At 38.2% G+C, this 25,676-nt stretch overlaps 2 protein-coding genes and 1 long non-coding RNA gene across 4 annotated transcripts; 2 read left to right on the top strand and 1 right to left on the bottom strand.

Annotated features, from left to right (window-relative positions):
* The first annotated feature begins 1,404 nt into the window (after positions 1-1,404).
* LOC124439066 lies at positions 1,405-18,273 on the top strand. Of its 2 annotated transcripts, none has more exons than XM_046989280.1 (15): positions 1,405-1,556; positions 5,272-5,379; positions 5,834-6,254; positions 7,309-7,580; positions 8,551-8,670; positions 9,000-9,107; positions 9,488-9,607; positions 10,405-10,518; positions 11,259-11,360; positions 12,006-12,805; positions 13,908-14,301; positions 15,207-15,849; positions 16,157-16,568; positions 16,798-16,834; positions 17,389-18,273. In XM_046989280.1, the coding sequence occupies exons 3-15, from the start codon at positions 5,851-5,853 to the stop codon at positions 17,688-17,690; spliced, it is 3,828 nt and encodes a 1,275-aa protein (XP_046845236.1). In that variant the 5' UTR covers positions 1,405-1,556; positions 5,272-5,379; positions 5,834-5,850; the 3' UTR covers positions 17,691-18,273. The 2 variants fall into 2 exon arrangements, with proteins under 2 accessions (XP_046845236.1, XP_046845244.1); XM_046989288.1 differs by having other exon boundaries at positions 1,405-1,567.
* Positions 18,274-18,877: 604 nt separating this feature from the next.
* LOC124441766 lies at positions 18,878-25,087 on the top strand. Its single transcript, XM_046992236.1, has 6 exons — positions 18,878-19,015; positions 19,109-19,189; positions 19,627-19,719; positions 20,573-20,731; positions 21,443-21,562; positions 23,260-25,087. Exons 2-6 carry the CDS (start codon positions 19,138-19,140, stop codon positions 24,072-24,074), a joined length of 1,239 nt encoding a protein of 412 aa, XP_046848192.1. The 5' UTR covers positions 18,878-19,015; positions 19,109-19,137; the 3' UTR covers positions 24,075-25,087.
* On the bottom strand, positions 24,158-25,461 carry LOC124441777. Its single transcript, XR_006946997.1, has 2 exons — positions 25,288-25,461; positions 24,158-24,464 (listed from the first exon to the last, which is right to left on the bottom strand). It is a non-coding gene; the product is annotated as an uncharacterized LOC124441777 (long non-coding RNA).
* Between the last annotated feature and the right edge of the window lie 215 nt (positions 25,462-25,676).

Here is a 25,676-nt window from a genome sequence, read left to right as displayed (position 1 = left end):
TCCGCCAATTTAAAATAGCGGGAGTTCGACTATAAAAACAGCAGATTTGAGCATGCGTCAAGTCCCTTAGCCAACCAGAATTCAAAACTTCTTATATAGAATTATATTGTATGTTCCGCCCTCTGAAGATGGGCGGAATACGTGGAGAATCGCGCGAGTATGCAATGTGCGAGAAATGTTGCTAGGTTACATAACAAATCTTGAGATTTTGCTGTATTACGATTACGAACCACCTAGTAAAAGCGCAAATATGAACGAATAAAACATAATATTACAAATTGTTCGTGAAATAATGTATATCTTATGTCCAAATAGAATATTTAATATTTTTTTGGGAAATTTCTACTCCCGCCGGGCGGGAGTAGCGGGACCGCTAGCTACGCCACTGATAGGAGCATATAGTCCTTTGCAAGATCAGTGGTGGTAAAGCGGCTGTTTTCGTCCTCCAGATCGAATGCTATTAATAGAAAGTTTTAGTTTGGCGGTTACGTCAAACAGCAAACCTCGACTACCCGCTTGCTGTTGAGGTTTGTCGTTTGGGAAAAAATGGAATTTAGTTGAGCTAAATTGTATGCTTTGTTAAAAAATTGTCGATGAAAAAGGCATATTCATGTTGTATACCCACAGTCCCACACGAATATATACAATTCAGCCATAAACATCACTTAGTTGTATGAAAAGTGCTATAAAGCTTGCCGTATATCTCCTACCGCTAAAAGGGTCTCTTTCTGTTAAATTCTGAACCGCAAACCGCAACGTTATCCGAAAAGCCATGCTGCTCACGTGACGGTTTGCCGTTTGCCGTCAACGCTAAACTAAAACTCTCTATTAGTGGAAGGCATTGTCCTCCGTAAGCTGTAACGCCTTTCCCTAAACCTCAATCGCAACAAGGGAACCGATATCTTGAAACTACAAGATCTTTCTGTAGAACTCTGGATTACTTTCCTTTGAATTGAATTATTCTACATAGGATATTTATTTCAACCGCAGTCTTTATTAACTGGAGTTTCTCGACATTTACAAGGCGTGGTCACTTGATGAAACATTAGGAGGTGGATGAGCGGCAAAATAAGTGAAATGATCATTGAATTAAGAATAGAGATGATAACTCTATTGAATGATTGAATTAAGATGATAACTTATTTAACTAGATGGTAATCACCACCCCCGTCACACCTTCCACCCGGGTGGTTCGCCCATGAAATTGACCTGAACATCGTGTGAATTTTCGAGCTACTCGTCTCCATTATCGTCCTACATATTGAATATGTGGCTAGGAAAGCAAAAGCTAAGAAGTTTTTGCATAATCAGGAAGATGTGGCTGAGTCGGAAAGATATAAGACATTGACAAGTCTTGTTGACAAGTTTTGGGATATCTGCCTTTTTAACAATGATAACCCCGAACTTTTAAGTGATTTTTTACTGAGAACTCTGTCAAAGCTGGAGGAATGTGAAGTCATACATGAACATGGTGTTATTCTATTTCAGTCGTATTTTCATCAAATTATTGGCTTTCAGCGTGAACATGAACTCTACTCATCACGTACAATAAAAAGGTATATATAAGGTATATATATAAAAGATATTTGTACAAAATCAACACATTTGGTCAGTAGGCGATCGAACTTTCTGTGAGGGCATAAATGTCTGTAAGTAAATAAACAGTAAATTGGTAAATATGTAGCTACAATCGGCTGTCAAACTTGCTCGATATTGGACGTTTTACTCACGATTTCTTGCGTAGATTTTACTCTGCCAGGTTCCAGGTACACTATGTGTTTTTAAACTGTTTCTGTTAATGAATATGCGTGTTTAATTGATACATTTCCTCGTACATACGGAAGAATATTAAAATTAATCTAGTAATTTTCGATATAGTTTAGTTAAATTTTCGCGAGAAAACAAAATGAACATGCGATTTGGCAAAATAAAAGGAAGTTTTGTCCCAAGACTTTGAATTTGCGTGCAAATTGAAGTTGCGCGCTGCCACCTTACAGCTATTTTGCACCAAAAACTGTGTCAAGGACAACTCACTTAAGTTAACATGAACAGTGCGAAAAATAGGGGAGGAAATGTTAGTAACAAGACAAATATTTGACATCTTTCCAACCCCCTTAAGAGTCTCTATATGTAGTCTTCATGTGTGGATCATGAAGTAGCATTAGTCTTGGAGAAAAACTGAGTTTGCACAAAAGAAATGGTAGGTTCCATAGAATCTACTTGCTTCAACAAAGATGATTCAATGATTCAATGATTCATTGATTAATAAACTTTATTAAAACAGGGTGACCCAATAAGTAAAAACAGTCCTCTCTTGCGTCCCTACACCCTAGTTCTTATTATGATAACTGGAAATCATGAACACCAGCCTTTGTAAAGGCCAGGATTGATCACACTTGCCCACCACAAGTAGCAAGGTTCAATCTCTTGTCCAGGCAGTGCAAGCATCAAGGTGAAGGTCGGCTCTTAAAATGTAGGAATTATAAGTAAGATGTACAGATATGTGAGAAATGGTCAAAAAGGAGAATGAATGCGTACTGTCTGCAAAATGTGGAGAAGGGGGAGAGCAGACAAAAAGTCAGTGATGGTTTGGATGTTGTTTGACTGTTTATGGTAGTGGTCATGCTAAAGAAAGTGGTCAGACTTAGGTATTTTTTATTTACAAAGTGGGTAGGATCTGGGCATCATGTCTGAGCTCGTATTTAGTGTAGGGCATGTTGGTGGATATGTTATAAAACAGATCAAATATTGTTTGTGCATGCATTGAGTAAAAGAGCAGTAGCTTAGCCAGCATCTCTTTTAGTCCTGATTTGTAAATTCACTTGTGCTCACCCACTGAAAAAACAATGAATGAAAAAGCCAAAAACAATTTTCCAAAGAAATGGCTTATGAAAATGCTCTGAAATTTGCATAGCAGGATTGGGGGTCGCAACTTGCCGGTTAGCCATGCTGGGCAGTTCAATGTTCATTTAACAGGAGTGGTGCAGATTTTCCAAGGGGAGGTGCATTCCAAAGGCCTTGTGCAATTGTGGATTTTTAGTACTTTAATTATTGCAAATGGTGGTGGTATGAAATGTGCAAATGCGTTTGAAATGAGTTTCACTGTACAATTTCATAGCCTCTAATACTGTTATACTAATCGTCTACAGCACGTAATACCATTTTAGAACTTTTTGTCAGAGGGGGGAGAGGGTGCTAAAGAATTTTTTCGGGGTGCCCACCACACTGTCTCCCCTAGAAAATTCGCCCCCGGGGTTGGCTAAACTACTGCGAAAGAAATGACGAAAGAAAGATGTCGCGATAGTTATGCGATCAAAATCCTGGTGTTTGTTAAAAAGAACGTCCAAACAAGGGTCTTGAGTTTGTGAAAAAGAACGGGGTCGTGAATAGAGTAATGAACGAAGGCAATAGTTGGGATCAAAATGTTGAAGCCAACTTGGTGGATGGTCAGTCGGGAAGAATCGATGAAGAAAACGAGGAAAATGAAAGAGGAAAAGGCTGACAAAAGTTTGCAAGTATGTTTTGAAAAGTTAATGGTCGGGTTTCGTCTGACTTTGTGGGATGGAAGAAGAAAACCTGATGCGTGAGCGATGAGTTTTTGGCACCGAAATTTGAAAGGAAAGGAAAGAAAAGAAGTGAATTATGGGTCTTATAAGGGAGTGATGTCGCTTGAATATATAAAGACAAATGGGGTGCTAGAGAGGAGAATGCGGTCTATTGGGAAATAAGACAAACTACAACTTGCTTTTAAGTCTGTCAAAAGTTTGTGATAATGAAGTTATAAGAAAAGGATCTGGGCAAGGAGAAGAAATTGTAGCCATGTTCACATTATTGAACCGGGGAAGCCATTTCACAGCCTCCAAAGAAAAGTCCTCTAGTTGGCGATAAGGAAGCTCTCTTTACCTGAGGCAATGGTGAGATTCGTAGTAAGTTAATGTGAAGAGGAAAAGTCTTAGTCAGAGTTGGGATAGATGTTTTCTTAGGAATTTGCAGTGTCTTTGTTGTCACCAATGTTTTTTGCGATCGCGGTTGAAGTGTTTTTAAGTGAAGGAAAAATTGTTTGATGTTCGACTACACGTGAAATGCTATGTGCGCATAACTTTGTCTTTGTCTGCGAGACGTTGGGGGGACTTGAGGACGCTGTGGAAATAGCGGGGGATGTTCAGGAAGTAGAGGAAAGCATTTTTAAGCAATGAGCAGTCGAAAAAACAATGATGCTAGTGAATGGCATAGAAGCTGAGGTGCCCGTGAGTAAGTTATATACGTATGGCATTTTCTACTTTTAGGAAGAGAGTAAATTCTGTTTTTTTTTGTGAAACGCACGAAGTAGATCCATGGAAAATGTGATAAAGTTTAAGAGGTTGACTCCGATGTTGGGAGAGATTGGGTTTGTGAAAGATGCAAGAAGCAAGCCCATGGATTAAAGGACTCAATGGAGGTTTTGTGTGACAGGTGTAAACGGTGAAAGGTTTCTGTTATGTTGCTGTTAGATTGAATGCACGTTGTGGTTCCGAAAATTGGCTGAGTTAACTTCAGGGAATGCTCAGAGTTTGATTTTCAAACTGTAACCCACTTTACTATACGTTTCTTATAACGTACATATTACAGTTTGTATCTTTGCCACTGTTGCTCTAGTTTTCAAGTGGAGTCGACTGCTTATTAGGACTCGACGGTCATGGTGATTAGCATTAAATTTTGTGAGATCATAGCTTTACTTTATAGTAAATTATTTGTATGCTAAAAATTGTTTAAAGATCGAAAATACCATGGTTAATGGCCAAATTAACCCGATAGCTCTGAAAAGAACTGTTTACAACCGGAGAGCTCACTAGATCTGAATGAATTGTTGTAAAGCTAAAAGTAAGTATGTATTTCGACAAACTACTCGTCGGATCTCGACGTCTGCTAAATCGGTAGATTTTAAAAAATTTCTTTCTCTATTCTATTTTCATATTGTGTACGGGGAAATGCGTGATGTCAATGTCATTTCATGTCCAGACGGGTTTCATTGTCATAGGCACACGTGAATTCTTGGGCATTTTTAGAGTACTCAACATTTAGACGACTCAGCCGCTACTCCCCTATGCACCCACGTATCGCTCATTTCATTACTGTATTTTTCTTCATTTTGTCATAGTATCTATCAAAGTCTCTTACGGTGTAAGTAGAAATTAACTGAAGTCCGCATTTAACATTGCTCTTGTTTCCGACTTTCCATTCCAATTTCGAAATTTATCAACGGTGAACTTTCCAAAACTTTTTCTCCTGTAGATTGGAACTTCCTTTTCACGCAAGTTGACCACGATGTCTTGCGAAATCATATGACAGTGCCAAAAAAACCAGTCGAATGCTTATTATTGATATGAATGTCCTATAAAGGTAATGTTTATATAGTTTTAAACTCTAACTGCATGCCATGATACTTGCTTAATCTTTAAAACGTAGTGGTTCAAATACAATTTAGTTGAGTTGTTTGCTCCTTTTTGTTTTTGCTTTTAAAAATATCAATTTGGAACAGCGAATGCATCTAAGGATTGTGATCATTTTCGTCGAAAAGCTTTAATCGAACTGTTTCTTCATGGGATATTGTGTAGAAAATCAATCGGGCATAGATATTCTTCCAGAAAACAACCTCCTTCACGTATCTTTCTGCGATTACTATAGCTACAATCTTGCAAATTATCTAAAGCACGACTTTTGTTACGCTTGAAATCGCTAAAAAAATCAGTGCATAAAAACAACTTGTCCAACATCACATCTGCGAACCACAGTAATGGTGTGCAAACGAAATATTTAGTTTTTAAAAATGTTTTGTTTTGTATTTTTTGTTTAGATTGGGATGTGTAACAGATGTTTTTCTCGGAAACTACGAAAGAATGCAATTGTCGTGTCGAGTCGTATGAATGTCCGTTTTGTCCGGGAACTATTTTCCACTGTGCTCGTGACCTTATTGAACATTTAGAAAAAGGACTGCACGTCAAGGACACATCTAATGCTGTTCTATCTTGCGCTAAATGTCAAGTCACTTATTTACGTCTTCATGAGTATATAAACCACCTCAAGCGCAAACGCATTCACAGATACGACCTTCATCAGGCGGCGTGCTGCGGCCGATTTCAGGATGTTAGCAAGATGGTTAATAGCTATGACGCTGATGCAACTGGTATATCTCATAAAATCAAACGAAATGAACGGTTTCTTAATCATCTTGGCAAGACACCTATGCATTGTGCTACGTTTATGGGTTATACCAGGTACTTGTTATGAAAAAGAGCATTAAAAGTGGTTTAAGGGCTTAAGTAGTTTATAAGTGGCCTAAAGTTGTTTTAAGGGTAGTTTAAGAATGGTTTTAAGGTGGTTTTAGGGTGGTTTAAAGGTTGTTAAATGGTTGTTTTAAGCTGGTTTGAGGGTGATTTAAGATTAGTTTAAGGGTGGCTTAAGGGTTTTTTAAGAGTGGCATAAGAGTAGTTTTATAATGGTTTATGGCTGGTTTAATCGTGGTTAAAATTGGTTAAAGGGTTGTTTTGGGGTGGCTTATGCGTGGTTTAAGAGTGGTTAATAAGTGATTTAAGAGTTGTTTAAAGAATGATTGAAGGGTGGTTTAAATGTGGCTTAACGGCTGTTTAACGGTGTTTCATTGTGGTTTAATCGTTGTTTAAAGGTGGTTTGAGGGTGATTTAAGGTAGGCTGTTGCGGTATTAAACCGATATCGAAATATCGATATTTTTTGCGATATTAAACCCCCCCCCCCGATATTTATCGATATTTTGATACACCGCATCAGCCTAGTTTATAGATGGCTTAAGGGTGGTTTTAGGGTGGTTTAAAAAAGTGATTTAAAGGTGGTTTAACGGTGATTTACGGGTAGTTAATGGGTAGTTAATGGGTAGTTGAAGGGTGGTTAAGAGTGGTTTGCTCATTTAGCCGTTCCAGTGGTGTGCCTTTTGGCACATCGCTTTGTCAAAAAAGCAAGCAGCAAGTCTTAAGTTGTGTTTTCTACCACTCCTAGGCGTGCAAACTAGCACACAATATTGTGATAACTGACCAGCATGTTGTGTTAAATATCGCCCAGTGTGTTGACTAACACACCATATTCTGCTAACTAATCCATATATTGTGCAAACTGATTTCCATATTCGAGAAAATTACTTTAGATAGGAAGCAGTCGGACACATCTGAATATATACCCAATGTTTATGGCACATTGTATTGCACATGATACGATTAGTCCAAGTTGCTGAAACAATTTTTCTTTCATTTAGTCAGTGGAATCATGTGTTTGTTTAGTGTCATTTTTTCCCCATGTAGATGTCTGAGGGTCATGCTTTCCTGGCCTAATGCCGAGCGATTTCCGAACGTCTGTGATGATCTTAATCAGACCCCTGTCCACATTGCAGCTAGGTTTGGTCGAGCAAACTGCCTGCGACTGTTGCTCGACAAAGGTGGTGACCTGAACATGAAGGACACAAATGGAATGACGCCTATAAAATTAGCCATGAAAGATTCAGAGTGCATGAATGTCATCCTCGAGCATCAGTTATCGATTGCTCTTAGCAGACATCGAATGAAATTGGCAAGAGGTACGTACTTTATCCCAGTACGTTTTGTACTATCGAAAGGGTTTTTGACGAGAAGATTACTATCAGAAAAAAGTAATTATTTCTCTTTCCTTTAACAAAATTTGAACTTCGTTAGAACAATGATGCACTTTAATTGAAACATCAATTGAATGAGGCATTACGGGCAAAACAATAAGCGTTGAAACCATGTTCAAGAAGCTGATTTTCTTCCTGCATGTGTTGTGGTAAGTATGCCATTGTCAGTACTCAAAAATGGCCGAATGTAAGAAAAATATAATTTCTCAAGAAGACAATGAAGAATGGGTTTGTTATAACATTTGAACAACGAGAGCAAAGCTATGTAACTTTGGCTGACGATGCGCGACTTCTTTGTCGTAGTCGAGGTAATAACAGCTGACATTGGCGAGGACAAAAACATCGAAGGTTCCGACACGAGTGACCCTTCTGTATTTTCTATATTCTGCGCCATCGTGCCAACGAGATTTTAGTTTTGTTCAACGACAGGTAAATGACTCCAAAGGAACTAGCCTTGCTCCTTGTTCTTTGGAAAATTTGTGGCGGTCATTCTTCTTTAAGTTTTCATCCAAATAACACTATCACGCGTAGTCTAGATCGAAATATTTCTTTACAGTTAATTTTATCATGATTTATAACAAACTTTTGCATCGTACTGCATTGGTGGTAAAATGCCACAAACACTTATTCGTGTTCAAAACATGTTGATTTGACTAGATTGTATATGGTGTTTTATTCTGTTCACAAAAATCTTTCACATTTTCATTTGAATGAGATGATATATTAATCGAGGTGGTCTACTGCTGCGACGAATCAGGTCGCTGGATTTCATTGTAACCTGTGCGCACGTTTGAGAAAAGCGAGTTTCATTTCGCGATCCTGCCGTTTTTGGAGAACTATCACTACCAGCGTCTTTTTGCGTCTTTGTGTAATTTGTGATATTTTACCATTGTAGGAAGAAAACGTTTAAGTTTTGGCGAAGAACCGATGGCTACTGTCGATCACTCTGTTGAAAAAAGGATCGAAATCGATTGTGCTGATGACAACAGCCAATGCAAGAAGATCTTTTTACGTGGTACGTCCTTATTTTGTTGGTTCAGAATCGAACTACAATTTCTGCTTTTTGATTTAGTTTTCCCGGATGTCAAATCATCCACGTGCATATCATTGATTTGGCGCAAATAGTTAAGTTTTTTGATAAACACTCTCTGTTCCAACGTTGTTGTTTATTTTCATTTTTGCGATTTAACTGCGCTGCTCACTTTCAGTTATAAAGGAGGGGGAACTCGCTTCGAAAGTATAATAATTTGATAAGATTGCAACGTCCAAATTTACAGAGTAGTGGTGAATGCCTGCGATATTAATGTATGCTGCTTTATGTTAGTTTATCGAAACGCCTTTCAGACCTGCTGTTGTCCGTACTTGCCGAGAACTGCGTTGAAGAGAGAGCCGAACAAACTGGTAACAAAAACATAATTGAACTGAGTGACGATCAACATGAACATCTACCAGGTTTGTACTCTGTGTCCACAATTTGTCCTGAGATCTTTTCCAGGCTCTCTGAAATTTCGCCCGTGCCTGTGTCCACGTTAGCCAAAAGCAAAATTCAAATTTTGAAAGTCGACATCACACTAACAGTCAAATACAAATGTCGCGCGCTTCATCCGGGGCTGTTAGTAGAACGTTCATTTGAGAGGGGGGTTGTTCATTTATTCTGTTATGCTCGACCAATTTTTTTCGAAAGCGACTTTCTTTTTAAACAAAACCATCCAGGACCAACTGAATATGTGAATAACCCCCTTCGCAAATTAACATTCTTCTTACGGCAGTACACTTGTATAGCTACATTTATTATAGTTCGATCTATGCAGCCATATTATTTAAATTGTTAGATAGTCAAACAGTAGATGAACTGTGTGCTCATGGTGAAACACGACGAGAGGATGTAGGTGATTTCCATGAAGCCAAAAACATTGTTTCTGGAACGCAAAGCACAACTATTAGTCAAAAAGGTTTGATCTGGGGATCACCATCTCTTGCCTTTTTTTTTACTTTTTCTTTTTCGATTTATGCACGATGTTTTTATACGTTGCAGCTAGGTGGTGAACAAAAAAGTAGCCCCCATAGAAAATTTTCGTTATTGGTCAGTAGCCCGTCTGATTTGTAGAAATGTATAAAATTTAAAAAAAAATTACCGTTGAAGAATAAATGAAACAAAATGTACCGTTAACGATCGACAACAGTAACTTTAATCGAGCAATTGAACGAAGAATAAATATTAAAAACATCAGGAATAATGAGGAGGTCATTCTTCTGCAAGACTAATTTTGTTTTCAAATAGTTTCAATGACTATTCTTCGCATCATGTATTTCTCAGCATTGTAAAATCTTCATCATCATTTGTTGTTTTCGAATTTTTTCGGCAAGACATTTTCGCTTATGTTCTGCCTATGTTTTTCTAAGAGTTAAAATCTGGTATTCGATTTAGCATTGGCACGAACCTTTTGTTTGTGAAATATTTTGAAACAACAAGCCCGAAACCAAAAAAGAGGGTTGCATTGCACCCACTCTAGAGTCTAGAGTTCTCACAAACGTCTCCGAGGTTTGCATAAGCCAGTGCAAACACGAAAAACATCTTTTATGTCTTTTATAAAATAACAATGATGCGAAACAGTCAAATTTATAGCAAACGTTTTAATCTTTCCTCTAACATGTATTCATGATCGATTTGCTAATTCTCTATGGTTGATGGAAACACGGCTATAGAATAATCAGCACACGCGTTTTATTTTTTTATTTTTTAAAATAGGAACTGGAATCTTGCACGAGTCAAGCAGTGTCATCTGTTGGCGCGATACTAACCAAAATGCCGTTGTTGAGAATGCCATTGTTGAGCGTCCAGTAGTTGGAAATTATTCTATAGGTATGCAATAGCATATTACGTACGCCATAAATAGAAAGATGAAAGTGAATTTCTTCGGATGTCTTTAAAACTGGCAACTGTTCCAGGCATGCACCCTTTTAAGGCGTAAATCCTGGTGAGTTTACGGAAGGAACATGTCCCCCCACTTTTCCAAAAATCAATAATTTCATATTAGAAAACTTCTATTCAGTCAGGTATCCAATCCAGCCCACCTTACCCCACTTTTCAACACATATTTGCGCCCTTGGCACTTTTGCATGTTGCTGGTGAGATGTTCTAAAGATTGGCTCTGTTCAACTTTTTTGAAATTTGTCTCCTCGCACGTTGAACTCTTGACATCCCAGTCGCCATCATAAACAAATGTCGCATGATCTGGGCTGCCGACGATGAAGAACCTGTTTCATTTAGCTTAGTCTGCGAATAATTTTATTTGCGATTCCAATCATTTGTTGACGTTTTCGAGCAAACACGAATCCTTTATCGGGTACTTATAGGCTACCATTTTTGTCCACACCACTCCCAACCCTACGTACATATACTGCATAGGCAATCAACCTTTTCGTTGTTTTTTCCTATAAGTCCATCTATTTATGTCTTTTTATGTTCAACAGTCTTTATTGGTGCATTTTTTATCCCCCAATCAATGTACGCGGCTATAAACCCCGCGTGATAGATTGTTCACAAATATATCCTTCAACTCCAGTCGAGTTTTGTGAAATTTTTTTATCAATTTAAAATAGGAACTGAAATATTGCCCAAGTCAAGCAGTGTCATCAGTAGGCGCGATGCTAACTTGGAAAATGCCATTGTTGAGCGTCGAGGAGTTGGAAATTATTCTGTTGGTATATATATTAATAATATTAATAATATATTATTCAACGACGCTATAAATAAAGAAATATATAAGTGAAATACATCGCTGGTGTTTTCGAATCAGGAAGTTGTTCAGAAACTGGAAGTATTGCATTGTTCACTTTTGCACGTTGTAAAACGTTTTGCTGAAAGCTCGATCGAAAAATATAATACAATCCTCGCTTAACGCAAATATAGCTGTGACTTTTCGACTTTATTTCAAAGCCATCCTAAGACAAAATGATATTACACCAATTGTGTATTAAGAAGCGGAAGTACGGAGGTCGAACAAATGAAATTGTACTGTACAGTCTGATCTGTACAAATACAGAATATGAAGAAGTGTGATATTTTCAAAAACTGGTGTAAAAATGTAGACCGAACTAATGGAGTGAGCGTGTGTTGTTTTAAGTGAAAAATGTAATTCTTTACTAGTTTTTAGTCCTTTGTTAAGAGATGGTTTGTTATGTTTAATGAGAAGTGCTTCTAGAAAAGCAAGGATGTGGTAGCTGTTAGATTTGGTTGTGCGAAGTATTTCGTATTTTTCACAGTTTATTGCGTCCTGTTTTGATACGTATTTTGTCATCTCACCATGTCCTGTTTATTCGGAATTAACGTATTTTGAACTCTTTCAGTGCCCTCGAAGATGTTGCCTTATGAAATTTTGGCCAGGGGGGAGGAGGGCGTCAAAGCGTTTAAAACAGCTGTTGCCGAAGGGAAAGCTCAGGCGTCTCGTTTGAAGATCATTGTCGTTGGCAGCGTGAAGGCCGGAAAGACTAGCCTCATACGCTCTCTTTGCGGAGAACCCTTTACAGGAACACGCGTGAAAACGCGTGGCATCCAAATGGCGTCATCTGTCGAGCCAATTGTGACAAGCACAAAACTGGACGAGACGTGGATGCATGCAGACCCGTGTTCGTCGCATTACGATGAATTACTGGCGAGAGATATTTGCTCGAGGTTGAAGGAGAAACACTCCAAAGGAAATGTCCTCGGCTTGACAAATTTGTCCTCCGACCATCGAGAACTGAAAGTGGTGGTCGACGAAGTCGTTGGAGATCTTCCAGGCTTTCAGTCTCCAGAAGGCGTATCTCCAGATGACAAGGATGTGTTTGTTGCTGACTATTCCATCGAGGTGAAAGATAGTCCACGTCGTTATCCTGCCACTTTGGTTGCGAGGCAGTTATCACTCAAATCCCAGGAGAAGACGAGTATCAAGAAAGTTATTTGGGATTTTGCCGGACATGATTTATACGAGCCGATGCATCATATTTTCATGAACAACACAAGTCTGTACCTTGTCGTATTTAATTTGGCGAAGATGCGCAAATCGCTGGACAAGGGCCTCGCCGAGATACATTATTGGCTAAACTCCATCGCCACTCACACATCGTCATCGACTCCTGTTATCTTAGTTGGGACACACAAAGACCAGGTACTGTTAGAGTGCTAGTTGCATAATTCGCATGGGCGGATGGGATGGGAGGCATCTTCCCTTCCAAGATAAAGTGAAAAGTTAGGAAAATTTTCAAGATTAGTCGGGCGAAAATACTGTGGAACCTTCATTGTGAGTTGGGGAATATATTTACTGCCCCCAAGAATTGATTGCTCCCGCACGCTTGTGATGATTCGCGATTTTTAGTGCACAGTGTAGATCCTGCTTGGGCTCCTCTTAAAGGGAGGGAGAGAGTGGAGAAAAGTAATGGAGAAGGTGGTTTGCTTTTGACATTACAAATTGTTTGGGAAATTGTTATACGTGAAATTGTTTTCGCTCGTGTTTTATTATTTAGGGTCAGAAATTTTTTGAGAGGGATTTCCATTTCTGCTATTCCCTGATACAACGTCTGTGTTATTTTTAATAGTTTTAAGGCATTTCGAATTTCACTTGTTAAAGATCCATTGTTTAGGCTAACTGTACTAAACAATGGATCTTTTTTGGTACTCAGGCGTGGCGTTAGAACGTTATTTGCACGGGTTGGTGTTCATATATTCACCTGTGCCCGACTAATTTCTTCTTAAAGTCAATTGACTTTCAAAAAATAATCAGTCGGTCCCAAATGAATAGATGAATATACAGGTAGTTTAAAGTAGTTATTATTCAAGTACAAACAAAGCGATATCACTTTGCTAGTAACCTGAAGTTATAACAACCTACACATTGTAGGAAAATGGCCTCTTAATGCTGGTTATCTACGACTGAACAGACAATGGCAAATTATTGTTTTTGGTGTTATAGTTTGTAAGATATATTGTTTAAACGCAGGAATATCGTCAAATGTTTGTGGATGTTATAGTCGTCCAGGTTTGTGTGAATCCTGAAAAGGACGGTTGGTGTTGACTGATGTTTCCACATCCTTATGAGTTAATTACCTTCAGAGTCAATGCAACACCGACAGTCTTCAGGATTGCACTAATCTGGACGATCTACATTCACGAACGTGCGATTGCTGTTTAATTAATAATATGTGCTTCTCAAAAATGCTAAGTGTTGGGGATACTAATCGTGCTCTGACATGATTATATTGTTTTTCAATTAGGTCGATATTGATTTCATCGAGGAGACTAGAGCGCACTGCGAACGAAAGTTCGATAAGATGTTCTGTGAACGGCTCGTACGCAGCAGTCGAAACCACATCATGTTTGCCGTGGAAAACCCGAAAGGTTCCGAGGATGACGGCATTATTGAACTGAGGGAAACCATCGGTCGCGATGCCAAAAATTTTCATTTTGTTAAACAGGAGCTGCCATTGAAATGGCTACAATGCGAAGAGGAAATCGTGCAACACCAGAACGAGGCAAGTAGCAAGAAATGTATGCATATCGACGAAGTGAGGAATTTTCTCGAAGAAAAATGTAAAACGAGCTTCAAAGAGTCGGAATTCAAGTCCATGCTCACGTTTTTTCACGATGGCGGCCTCATTCTTTATCCAGGTGGGTAGAAAATAACGCGTGATTACTTATTAGGAAGTTTGGCAAATGATCCCTTATTAAAAAGTACATGGTAAATATTTAGCCAAAATTGATTGGTGCAGGTCATGTTCAATTTCAAAATACTTTGATTAAAATGACTATCGATCCTAATTTTCCGAAGAATAATGTCTTGACTATCGAATCGATTTGTCGGTACAACATTTTAAAAAATGTGAGTGTGTCCTAGAACGGACTATTGCAATTTATTTTGACTTGCTCTCACTCTACCACTCAGAGTTGCTATCCTTGTCACGTGCTGTTGTCTAAAACGTCAAGTTCTGGATAATTTTGTAAAATCAAGTGCGTTTGTTTTAAACAATGCGAAATACGACTTGCCGTGTTTGCATTAACTTAATTATGATTTTGATTTAATATTGTGTGTGTTGTTTGTTGGTTGTGTGTGTGTGTGTGTGGGGAGGGGTGGTGGTGTCGAACGCCAAAGCTGGGTGTATGAAAGTAATTTGGGGACCAATTTAAATTTGCTGCAAAATTATTGGGCTGGGGCCTATTGCTCTCAGATTTTCTGCTCGGCGCTGCCTGTTATTGAGACAAAAATCTCTACCAAAACAATTGATTGACTTAAGTTCATTCAACATGATTAATCTTTCGTAGATTGTGCGAAGATACTTATATGTTATCAGTTGCATGACCAGCCTTCAGCAAGCAAACGTATTTTCCGCCTTGTTTGTAATAAAGTATTTTCACTCCTGTGTGTTTTGCGGTGCTCTTTTGTTAGCGAAGGCAAAGTCGTAAGTTGGAAAACTAGCCCATTGCAGTAGCTCGTATCCAAACAATAAGCAGGTCATCTCCAATGGTGATTTGAGAAAGCAATCTTAAAACAGACCTTGTCTTCTCTTCAAATTCAGGTGTCATGTATGAAGAACAAGAAGAATCGATCGCCAAAGATCTTGTGATTATGTCCCCTCAGTATTTGGTCGACATAATGTGTAATATTCACGAGGTTCCGGAGGATAACGAACTGAAACGACGATTTTCCAACGAGTTTCACAAGTTGAAAAAGGAGGCGCGCGTCGATCGTGGGCTGCTGGAACAAGTCTGGAAAGACAAGTCAGAGGATATGGAAGTCCTCATAGAGCTTCTCATTTGTTTTAAGCTGATTTATCCTTTTCATAAAAATCCCATCAGTGATTCTCAACTTCAAGAATCGTCGGAAGCGAGCGCTTCTGGTATTCATTCATCCAACGAGTTTGTCATTCCCTGCATGCTTAAAAAAAAGACCGAAGAAAGTTTCCAAAATACTTGGTCTAAGGCCTGCGCGGATTGGACAAATGCCGAGGAAAAGGAGCATCGTTTTGTATTTGATTTCGGCCGATTCTTGCCGCCTCCGCTTTTCGACTTTCTACTGTTGCATGTTTACCAAGAAAGCCATAGGACCAAAGGAATGTCGCCTATCTTGCGGAGACGCGCTGGAATATTCTCCTTCTCCAATCGGTTTCTCTTTTGTCTGAAACTTGTACTGAAAGATTGTCAAATTTGGGTCCTCGCCAGGTAAAGTTGTTGGTCATTTGCTTCGCGTTAGCGAGCATGCGAACCAAGACCACTTAGAAGACATGTATTATATTAAGTAAAGGTCACTTTGTAGACTTCTTAATTTGAATTGCGTTTGATTGAACTCGTTGAAGGCGTATTAGATTTTTGCCAGAAGAAGATATAAAAGTGTAGAGCTAGGAAAGGATTGTGGTTTTAATTGTCGGGATTTTTTTCCAAGTCATTGTGTATCATTTTACAAAGCTTATCGCGCAAGAACAACTTGTTGATTGGTGTTCCAAAATAACTATTTCTCATCTTCCATTAGATGCAACAAAGGGGAAAAGTTTCGTCATCTGGCTAGAACTCTGAATGAAAAAGTTAGCGACATTTGTCGACAATATTTCAAGTTTTTACGATTTTCCTGCGGTCCGCCGTGCCCACACGAGGCCTGCCCTGGTGCCGAATTTAACGAAGAAGAAATTCAACGTCCGTATGACGCGAGTTCGTCAGAAGGCGAGAAAGACTCCGACTCTGACGATGATGATGTGAATGAATTATCCAATTGTGACGCCTGTGCACAAGATGTGCGTGCGCCCAAGAACCATGCAGTGTGCCAACCTAATCTGCGAACCCATGTTATAGCCATGGATCCTGCGACATTCGATCCGCCATATTGGTGTAAAGCTAAAGAGGTTACTTCCCTTCTTATAGACTGGCAGCCATCGTTTGGTATCCAGGTTTGTCTTGTGTGAACACTAAAATTATTTTTTATAACGTCGATGAATATTGAATTGCTCAATATTCACGTGATCATGACACAATGTCGACGCTTCTACTGCTCTAGTGTTTTCTAAATTTCATTTTTTGCTCCGCATAATTACATGACGAATTATTCTTTTGATTAGTATCATAATTATTACATCACGCGTAAAGTTTGAGGATTAACTCAAAACTTTGTATATTTAGGATGAAGATGTCGTAGATAGTCGGCGCATATGGAAAGGTGACGTTTTTCTTCGTTTCCTTTTAGTAATTATGCGAACCAACGTTCTGCAATGGTCATTCTTGCATCCCATCGTTTGTTTTTGCAATTAACCAGTTGCCCGCAAATTTTAGGTTTTGCTATGTAACCTTCAGAACAGTAGCATTAGCCTGATTTTTTTTCAAAGTTAGATGATTTCGTAGCGAGTAGTGAAAATAAAAAAATTTTTCATAGTAGGAATAATATTAACAGATAGGCTGTTACGTCAAATGCCTCTGTTTATAAACTTTGCAAATATGTTACACGCAAATGAGCAATGGACTTTCTTGTCCATTAGGTTGTTACTATAGGCTGTGGAAGCAATGACCTATAAAACCCAATCTAACAGATGCCTGACCCCGCCGAAAATAAAAAAAACATACTTTCTCTTAGCTTATTTTTCATTGAGAATTTTGCTTTTCGCCTCCCTACGTGATAGGTGCTTGCTTCATCTTGACACGGTTTTCAGACATCTAGGGGATTGGGCTCTAAATCGTTGTGTGAAAGACATGAATGTGACTTTATGTGTTTTCTAGATCGGGTTAACGAATGTTGCATAATCTCGATTGCAAGAGATTTGGGTGATGATTCGAAAAAGTTGGCACGAGAATTGAAAATCAGCGAAGCGGAGATTGAAAATATCGTTCACGATAATCGTGGTCAAGAGGAACACGGTTTCAAGTTTTTGCACAGGTGGAGGTCGAAGCTAGGAAGTGATGCTACCAAATCATTGTTGATCGATGCTCTTAAAGCCATCTCGAGAAAAGATCTCGTCGAGATATTTCAGAATCATCAATGCACACAACCTGGCGGAGCTTCCACAAAGCCACGATTTTAATTCGGCTGCAAGATCGAAATAATCTGATCCAATTATTTCAGTGCATAAATTTCTTGTGCGAATATAGAATACACTGCCACAAGGACTGCCAACAACTATCGGGCTAGATTATGATTCGAAAAATGGTTCGTGTTCGGGTCTAGCATGTGGATAGTTGCATGGTTTCGTCGCAGGGGATTTCATAATTACTTCCAATCTCGAGATCCCTTCACTCAATTCTATCGCGGTGATATTCGTCAAATCACTTTTGCATTATTGTTGAAGATAGCTTCAAAAGTAAAAAAATCAATTTATCGGCCATCGTAAAGATAAAAACCGAAAGTCATCAGTCAAAGATTGCGAGGCAATAAGACAAAATGATAAAGATATCTTTCAATCACACAAATGGCTTTCTCTTGGTTCGGGTGTATGCACGACGAGTGACAATGTGTCAACCATTGGGTTTAGCGTACGTGTGCAAATTGTATGTTCATAAAAAAATCTTGTTGTGAACTTTTAGCAATAGGTAGTGTATAGATAATAAGATAATAGATACTAAGATTTAGTGTTAATAAAGGTAGTAAAACGCTTGTTGCTGTTGAAATATTCTCTAATTAAAGTTATTGTACTATATTGTAAAAGTGGCGGAGCCAGCCTAATTAGTTTGTCTTGCTATTCGTTTCTTATTGTGATTTCTCAATTAAGGAATAATGGTAATATATAATCCGAAATTTACGTGACAGAACCTAAACTTTGAGGCTTGCTTTCGCTATTTAATTGACTTTACAAAATGTGTCATTGATTGCAATACCGAATTTCATTCTGGAATGTTTAAATTATCCTGTTAACATTCATACGATAATGTAGAGCGAACGGCAATACTTCAACAGAATTTTCCTCGATGAGCTCGAAAATTATTACTCGTTGAAATTTAGACAAATAGTATATCTTGGGCTTGCTCGCGGAGACAAATAGTGTACATCTTATTCTGAAATTTGTCATCTCTAAATTCAGGAGGTGCCCAAGCTTTTATGACGATTTCATATACAATGACATAAATTCACACTGACATAAATTCCTGCCTTTGTGGGCAGGGTAGTCAACGAACAGAGGCGAAATCCAAAGTATGTTATGTCTGATGATGTTTATGCTTGAAGCGTGATTGTGTGTACCTTTATTTGAATGCAGGCATGTGAAGTGGAATGTTCGCCCGCTGCGTCTTTTGTTCTAGACGACGCCTCGATGCGAACAAGGAATCAATTTGTTTCTTCAGATGGACATAGCAACGTTCGCTGTCAGTTCCTGATTTTTATACGAAAAACTTTCCACCCTCTGTGGACTCGTATGTGCGTAGAATCGTATACGTTATTTTACAGTCAGTTTTATACTAAATTCTATCGTATATTGTATCGTAAAATTTCATTCATTGTAATCGACAGATTTGGCTTTGGTAGTTCTCGGAAGGAAAATGATGAATTTGAAAGTGGTGTCATTCGTTCATCTTGTCTTCCTTGTATCGGGTAAGTTGTTGGACTTCTGGACTGCCTGCGTGGTATAGCTGCTGGGACTGCTATATATATATATGGTATAGAACTGTTCAATTTATAATAAATATACCCTAAAGCATAACTGACATGGATGAACGCTATATTACCTTTGGCGGTAATTTGCTTTGTTCCCTTAACATGAAGTCCAGTTCCAACAAAAGCGAATAAATTTCTTTACGGCGAAAGAATATGCCTCGTGCCTTGTGGGAAAGCCCATATATCTAGTTTATTTGCGAACAAAAAAAGTATTTCGGTAAGAGAACTTAGAGAAGTAATTCTGTTTGACTGCAAAATGAGTAGTTCACAACTGTTAATGCGCACTTTAGCTTCAATGAATTTTCCATTAACTGTTTCTTAACTGAACAGTTATTATAAGTTATCGACTTTGATCGATTTTAATTTCATTCAAGGAATGAACAGCATGCAGGAAGAAGTACGAGAGAACAATGAAGTCATAGATACAGCATCAATGGATCAGTCGTGGGTTGTTCAAAGTTTCACAAGTATATATATAGCTATAGATTATCATGTGTAAGGACAGCGGTTTCCGGAAAAGGGTGGTACCGTTGCTCCATCGCTTTAAAAAATCTCTTAACCCGTCGTAGTCGTGCCTAGTGTTAATGTAACGTGGCCAGAGGCGTAACTAGAACGTTAGTTAGGGGGAGTGTGTGGTGGTGCATTATTAATGTATTCCGTTGTACCCTACTGATTTCTTTTGAAAGTGAATTGAATTTCAAAACTGAACATATGAATATGCACTCCCCAATTAACGTTCTAGTTACGCCACCTCTGAACGTTGCTCTCTTCTGCTGTTAATCTGTTTAACAAGTGGTCTTTTCCGAATTTAAGCGGTATGGCGTTAATGATTTATCGCCCTGCTCGTGGACAGTGCCACCTAAGAGTAACCGAATCTAGCAACTGGGTTATCATAAATAAAAAAGAATATATTTACAGAATCTAGACAGAGGTAGCGTTTGCCGTTTTCGGGTAGAGAGGCACAAGCTATAAGATAATTTTTGCGATGTTCACACCAAAAATTTTCTTTCATCGGTGGAAAATAAAAAACTCTAGTGATAGATCGCTCTGCAGCTTGAACTTTTTGAAAAGTAATCATGCACAACATTGACGTTTTTATGACTGTCGGCGAACTTGCCCACCATCTCTTCCAAGTTCAAGGACAAGCGCATTATAGATTTTTGGAAGCAATGCGTTCAAAACATGTACCAAAGTGTCGCGGGCGGAACTTGAGTCTCAAAAGATGTATGGAAGGAGAGCTTAGTTGTCCGATGAAAACAAAAAAATTGACTAAACACAAAAAATTAGGACCTTAAAACTAACGGTTTCATATTCATGTAGATCGGAAAGTCATTGAAGGGGAATCCCGTCAAGAGGAGTTTGTTGCCCTTCGTGAACGTCGTGAAACAACTAGCGAGCAAATGAACATGACCGAAGGAAGTTTCAGTGGCTCTGGAGGTTGTAAAGATGGATTTACAGGAGACGGAAAAACCTGCGTAGGTTAGTGTTTCAGTCGAATTAACTTGCACTCTCTCTCAAAGCTGTTTTTGTTCTCACAAGTCGAAGTATTGGTGATCAGGAACGAAATTCATTGATTGAGGAGGGGGGATGGCGATACGTGCTTATGAAATACCTATTTATGTTCTTAACAATGTTAGCAATAAAAGAAACGTTAAAGTCACGAGAATATAAAGAGATATGCATTAATTGTTTTACAAAGTGAACTGTCAGTTCAAAAGTTCTAAGCATTTCAAACATATTTTAACTTGCAAAATTTTCGTTTCATATGCACTTTAAATCAAGAAGGTCTAAAATGCCATTTTTTTCAAATGCATTTATCCAACGTAACTTCAAAATTTAATGCCTTTTAGTCAATTCAGCACCCCCAAGCTGGGTGGGGGGTCACGGCCCATTGGCACCACTACCATCACGCCATTGTTTTCTATGGCAAATAACTTGCAGAATTTTGCAAAATCACTCCCCAGAAACACGGAAAATCGCTATCGAGGTACTTTGAATTTAGAAATTTCGCAGGGGGAGCATTTCCCTTGACCTCGCCCCAAGAAAGGCTCACGCTTTCGGCGTTCGACAGTAGGCCACCTAGTAGTTCATGTCTGGTTGCGCCACTGGAACAAGCTCTGTGGGTCAGTTGATTGTCGAAATATATGCTTAAACACAGAACGTAACGAATCCATGTTATGTACGTTTCAGATATCAATGAATGCCAGCAATCTGCTTGTCCAGCTAATGCTTCATGCAATAATACGATTGGCAGTTTCACATGCGTACCCTGTGATCAAACTTTTTTTGGGGACGGAAAGACGTGCGTGGGTAAGTTCACTTTACAAGAAAGAAACAATGTATAGGTGTTGAATTTTGATTTAACACACTGAATAGTAAAATTCGTTGATACTTTTAAAAACGAAGGAAACAAATTATTGAAATATTTTTCAAGTTTTTGAAAGAACCATGAAATAAAACATCAAATTTATTCCCATGTAACTGTATTCTCACAACAAGTGCAAACGTCACACCAAAATGACTATTTTGTTTGCTTGTGACGCAGCAAAGATGAATGAGAGAATGAATTTGTTTGAAAACTGGCTAGTTTACCGTTTGCAATCTTCATCTGCCCATCTGTAACGACTTGTCTTGCTATCCAAGTAAATTTTCTGTGGATTTGTGCATTATAACTTTAATGTAAAAAGGCATGAACAAATGCAATATACAAAAGATGAAGTTTGCTCGATAAGGACTTTGCAAATAGAAGTTTCACAGTAACAATAACTCGATTTATATTTTTGGAATGTTCACACTCATCAAGTAGCATTCAGCATTATACACTGTAAATGTTGGACAGTATGATTCTCATCCACGACAAAGATTGATTTACTTAGTGTAATTTCGTTTAACTAATGCAAAGCTGTAAGCAAAGCTAGAGAAAGATCCACTTGTTCATAGAAATTCTATTTATTTATGTTTTGTAACCTATGTGCAATGTTATGGCACTCTTCCCAACTCTTTCCTCCACAGAGACTTCGAGTTTCGTGCATGACCACTTGATGTTGCTGCCGCTGATACATAGGAACGCAGGGGAAATGATGTTGAAGACTATGAGATTGTGGTGTTATCACTGCCATCATGCAGCGCTTATTGTTGTACATCTAGTGCATTTATATTACACATGAAATTCGAGGCCTCCGCGGAGGACGGAGCTTGTTCAATGTTACCCCCATAAAACCATTTTTGTCTGTGCTCGCGAACAGTTCTTTTTGACTTGCTAAACGTGTTAATTGTGTCATTATTTTTAGTACTTCAGTTTTCAGTATCGTAAATACATTCAGGGCGTTAGCCAGGATTCGAACTTTTCCCATTCACTAAGGAACGAATGTTGAAGTATATTTTTAAACGTATTCCTCTAAAAGCTCAGAAATTCAGTCAATTGTCGCTTGTTGCCTTGAACTAGCATTTATCTACAAACTTTGAATTTTCAGACTTGATGAGAAAATTATTTAATTTTGATGCAATTCTTTTTTATTTTGCATGTAACAATTTGCAAGTATGTAATAACTAATAAGTAGCCACTCAAATCTCTGTAATGCTGCATGTATTGCAAGGATATAGGTTTTGTTCGCAGCATGTTCGAAATATTGTTTGAATGCCTTTTCCTTTTTTCAATTTGCATTTTTCAAAAATATGAAAAGCTGAAAACGAATAATATTTGCAAATTGACTGTTTTAGAATATTTTTGCCCGTTTCAGTATCCCCGTCCAAAGGGCAGGTGGAAAGACCTCTGGCCCAAGGCTCTGAATACTGTTTCATGTTTACATCACCAATACATAGACGCCCTTTCTAAGAAGAAAAGCACTCTTTTTTTACAAAAAAGTGTTCTTTTTCAATGAATAACTGCCTCAAAAATCTTGTGCCTTCCTAACTTTCACTTGCTTCTTACGCCTCTTAACACGATCACATGTTAAATTGTTGTGAGTCGTCTCTCAACTTAACGACTTTATCTATCTTTACTGCAGAGATTCTACCAAAATTTTCTACCATAAATGTGTTTACTATGCTGGGCGATACAGCGGCTCTTTTTTGTGCTTTGAACACTACAACACAGTGGAAAAGAGGCGGGAAAATCATCACCAACAACGAAAGAATAAAAATCATGGGAAATGCTCTTGTCATTACGTCTCTTGAAGAAAACGACTTCGGAGAATATTTGTGCGAAATTCGAAATGACCCCGGTAAAGGGTTAAGGATGCAGATGAGAAAGATCACTAGAAGCTCAGACGACGACAAGTACCTCATTCCGTTTGTAATCATGTTAGTTTTATTTGTCGTGTTGCTTCTCTTGTCGATTGCCTTAGTGGTCTGGACAAAGATGAAAAAAACGAGAATGTCAGCTGACCACGCTGCCGGAACAGAGGAGTTTGGATTATCTAAAAGTTTCGACAATCCAGTTTCTTCCATTGAAAGCAACAATAGTGTTAATGCTCCTGAAAATTCTGAGTACGCCAGTTTAAGTACTTTCAGAGAAAATGATCCGAAGTATGAAAGTTTGAAGAAGGATAAGTTTCCAAGCACAATGCAATCTCATCAAGAAGGCAATGATCCCTATGTTAACCCAGTTGAACCTCATCCAGAGGGTAACAATCCCTATGTTACGCCAATTGAACCTCATCAAGAAGATAACAATCCTTATGTTACCCCAACTGAATCTCCTCAAGAAAGTAACAATCCCTATGTCAATGCAATTGAACCTCGTCAAGAGGGTAACATTCCCTATGTTACGCCAATTGAACCTCATCAAGGAGATAACAATCTCTATGAAGCCCCTATATAACATTATCAAGGAAGTAAAAATCCCTATGTCACCTCAACTTCAGCCATCTCTTCACTTTAGAAGTAGAAAAGTTGCACTGTCCATCATTTTGTAAATGTATAGTTAATAAAATTTTCTTGCAGGATTTTCAAACAAAAGCACTCAAACAAAGGAATGTACACTGTTTTTACTGATAGGAATATTAGATCGTCGGGGAAGTATGGCAATATGTTTATAATAATAGAAGTTCTACAGATTTTGTGTCGGGGAGTATCATTACGATGGTTTCGAGTGCAAGTTTGTAAATCATAGAAAAGAAGGTTTCATTGTAATCAGTAGTTCACCTGGCTCGCTTATTCAGTCTTGCTGCTCAAATTTTCTCCGTTCACTTACTGAGAGAACAATGAATTACTAGAGAAATAAATAAGAATGTTACGATAAAACTTTGAAATTTACATAGCAGGACTGAAACACACATTTTCCAACCATGTAGCCAGAACAATGATTGGGGGGAGGGGAGGCATATTCAAGGATATATAAATGACATGCCGTATTAGTTTCTTTTGAAATCCATTGTTTTTTACTGATTATAAAATGGTTATATGAATATGGGCCCCCCAATCATCGTTCTGGCTACGTGTCTTTCATTTACAGTTGCTTCATTCCTTTCCGTCCAAAGGAAATCCAGACAAATGCTACAAATCCATGTATAAAAACCTCGCCTTTTTGTGTGTGGGGGGGAGGGGTGTGTGTCATATTATATTAACTAAATCGGCAAAAGAAATTTTTTGTAGCGAATCACCACGATCTTTTAGTCCTACAGTGCGAATTTTACAGCAAAAATTTTTATTCATTTCTCTAGAAAATGTATTCCATTCATTTCATGTACTTCCACTGATTGAACACAACAATATTTGCATTTTAGGAGTAGAAAACGGGCTGGTTTTGCTACTGAATGGAATTTTATCATTCACGCCATCGGGCACTTATATATGCATGACATTTATGAAATAAAAAATAAATTGTTGAATCAAGAAGGTGTAAATGATTCAATGATTAATCATAGGAGAAACAAATACTCTATAAAAGGTTATCGAAATAAAATGCGAATGTGAAGCAGATCGCAGATATAGAATGAAACAAGATGCATGTCTTGCACGATAAAATTCTAACTGAAAATAGTCGGCTGCTGTGTTGCATAAATAATACACATAGCATATTTTAACAAACATACAGCTGATTTTGTTCAGTGATTTGAATCTATTTGTCGGATTTCTTCGCCGTTTAATGATCTTGAGTGATTTTCCCTTTCGAGTTTTCCAGGTCCTTTGGAATTTTAATCTTACGTTTTATAGTTAGATGAAGTTATTAACTCAACCAAACCACTTATACGACGATTCCCGCGAAGCTCAACCTCAAACTTCAATTAACTTTCATCGACACCTGTACCGATTTCTTAAATTGTTCCACTTGAAATGGAATATAATGCGTTTTGACTAGAGCTTGTGATGTTTTCGAGCACTCGATTTCGACAGATTGGGAAATGCTGCTTGAGTGATTTCCCAGTGCGGAAATCTAAAAATTAACTGCCAGCCGTTTATTTTACTCGAAGGACATCATGTT

The sequence above is a fragment of the Xenia sp. Carnegie-2017 genome, unplaced genomic scaffold (genome assembly GCF_021976095.1).
Source record: "Xenia sp. Carnegie-2017 unplaced genomic scaffold, XeniaSp_v1 HiC_scaffold_1, whole genome shotgun sequence".
NCBI lineage: Eukaryota > Metazoa > Cnidaria > Anthozoa > Malacalcyonacea > Xeniidae > Xenia > Xenia sp. Carnegie-2017.
Note: the sequence above shows the minus strand (reverse complement) of the source record. Positions and strands in the feature narration are given on the sequence as shown.

Excerpts from the sequence above, each read along its gene's own strand:
- LOC124441766 (XM_046992236.1), top strand. The coding sequence starts at position 19,138 with ATGATGAATTTGAAAGTGGTGTCATTCGTTCATCTTGTCTTCCTTGTA. Across the intron at positions 19,190-19,626 it reads TCTTGTCTTCCTTGTATCGG|GAATGAACAGCATGCAGGAA; the intron begins GTAAGTTGTTGG and ends ATTTCATTCAAG. Across the intron at positions 19,720-20,572 it reads GGTTGTTCAAAGTTTCACAA|ATCGGAAAGTCATTGAAGGG; the intron begins GTATATATATAG and ends ATATTCATGTAG.
- LOC124439066 (XM_046989280.1), top strand. The coding sequence starts at position 5,851 with ATGTTTTTCTCGGAAACTACGAAAGAATGCAATTGTCGTGTCGAGTCG. Across the intron at positions 9,608-10,404 it reads CACAACTATTAGTCAAAAAG|GAACTGGAATCTTGCACGAG; the intron begins GTTTGATCTGGG and ends TTTTTAAAATAG. Across the intron at positions 16,835-17,388 it reads TAGTCGGCGCATATGGAAAG|ATCGGGTTAACGAATGTTGC; the intron begins GTGACGTTTTTC and ends TGTGTTTTCTAG.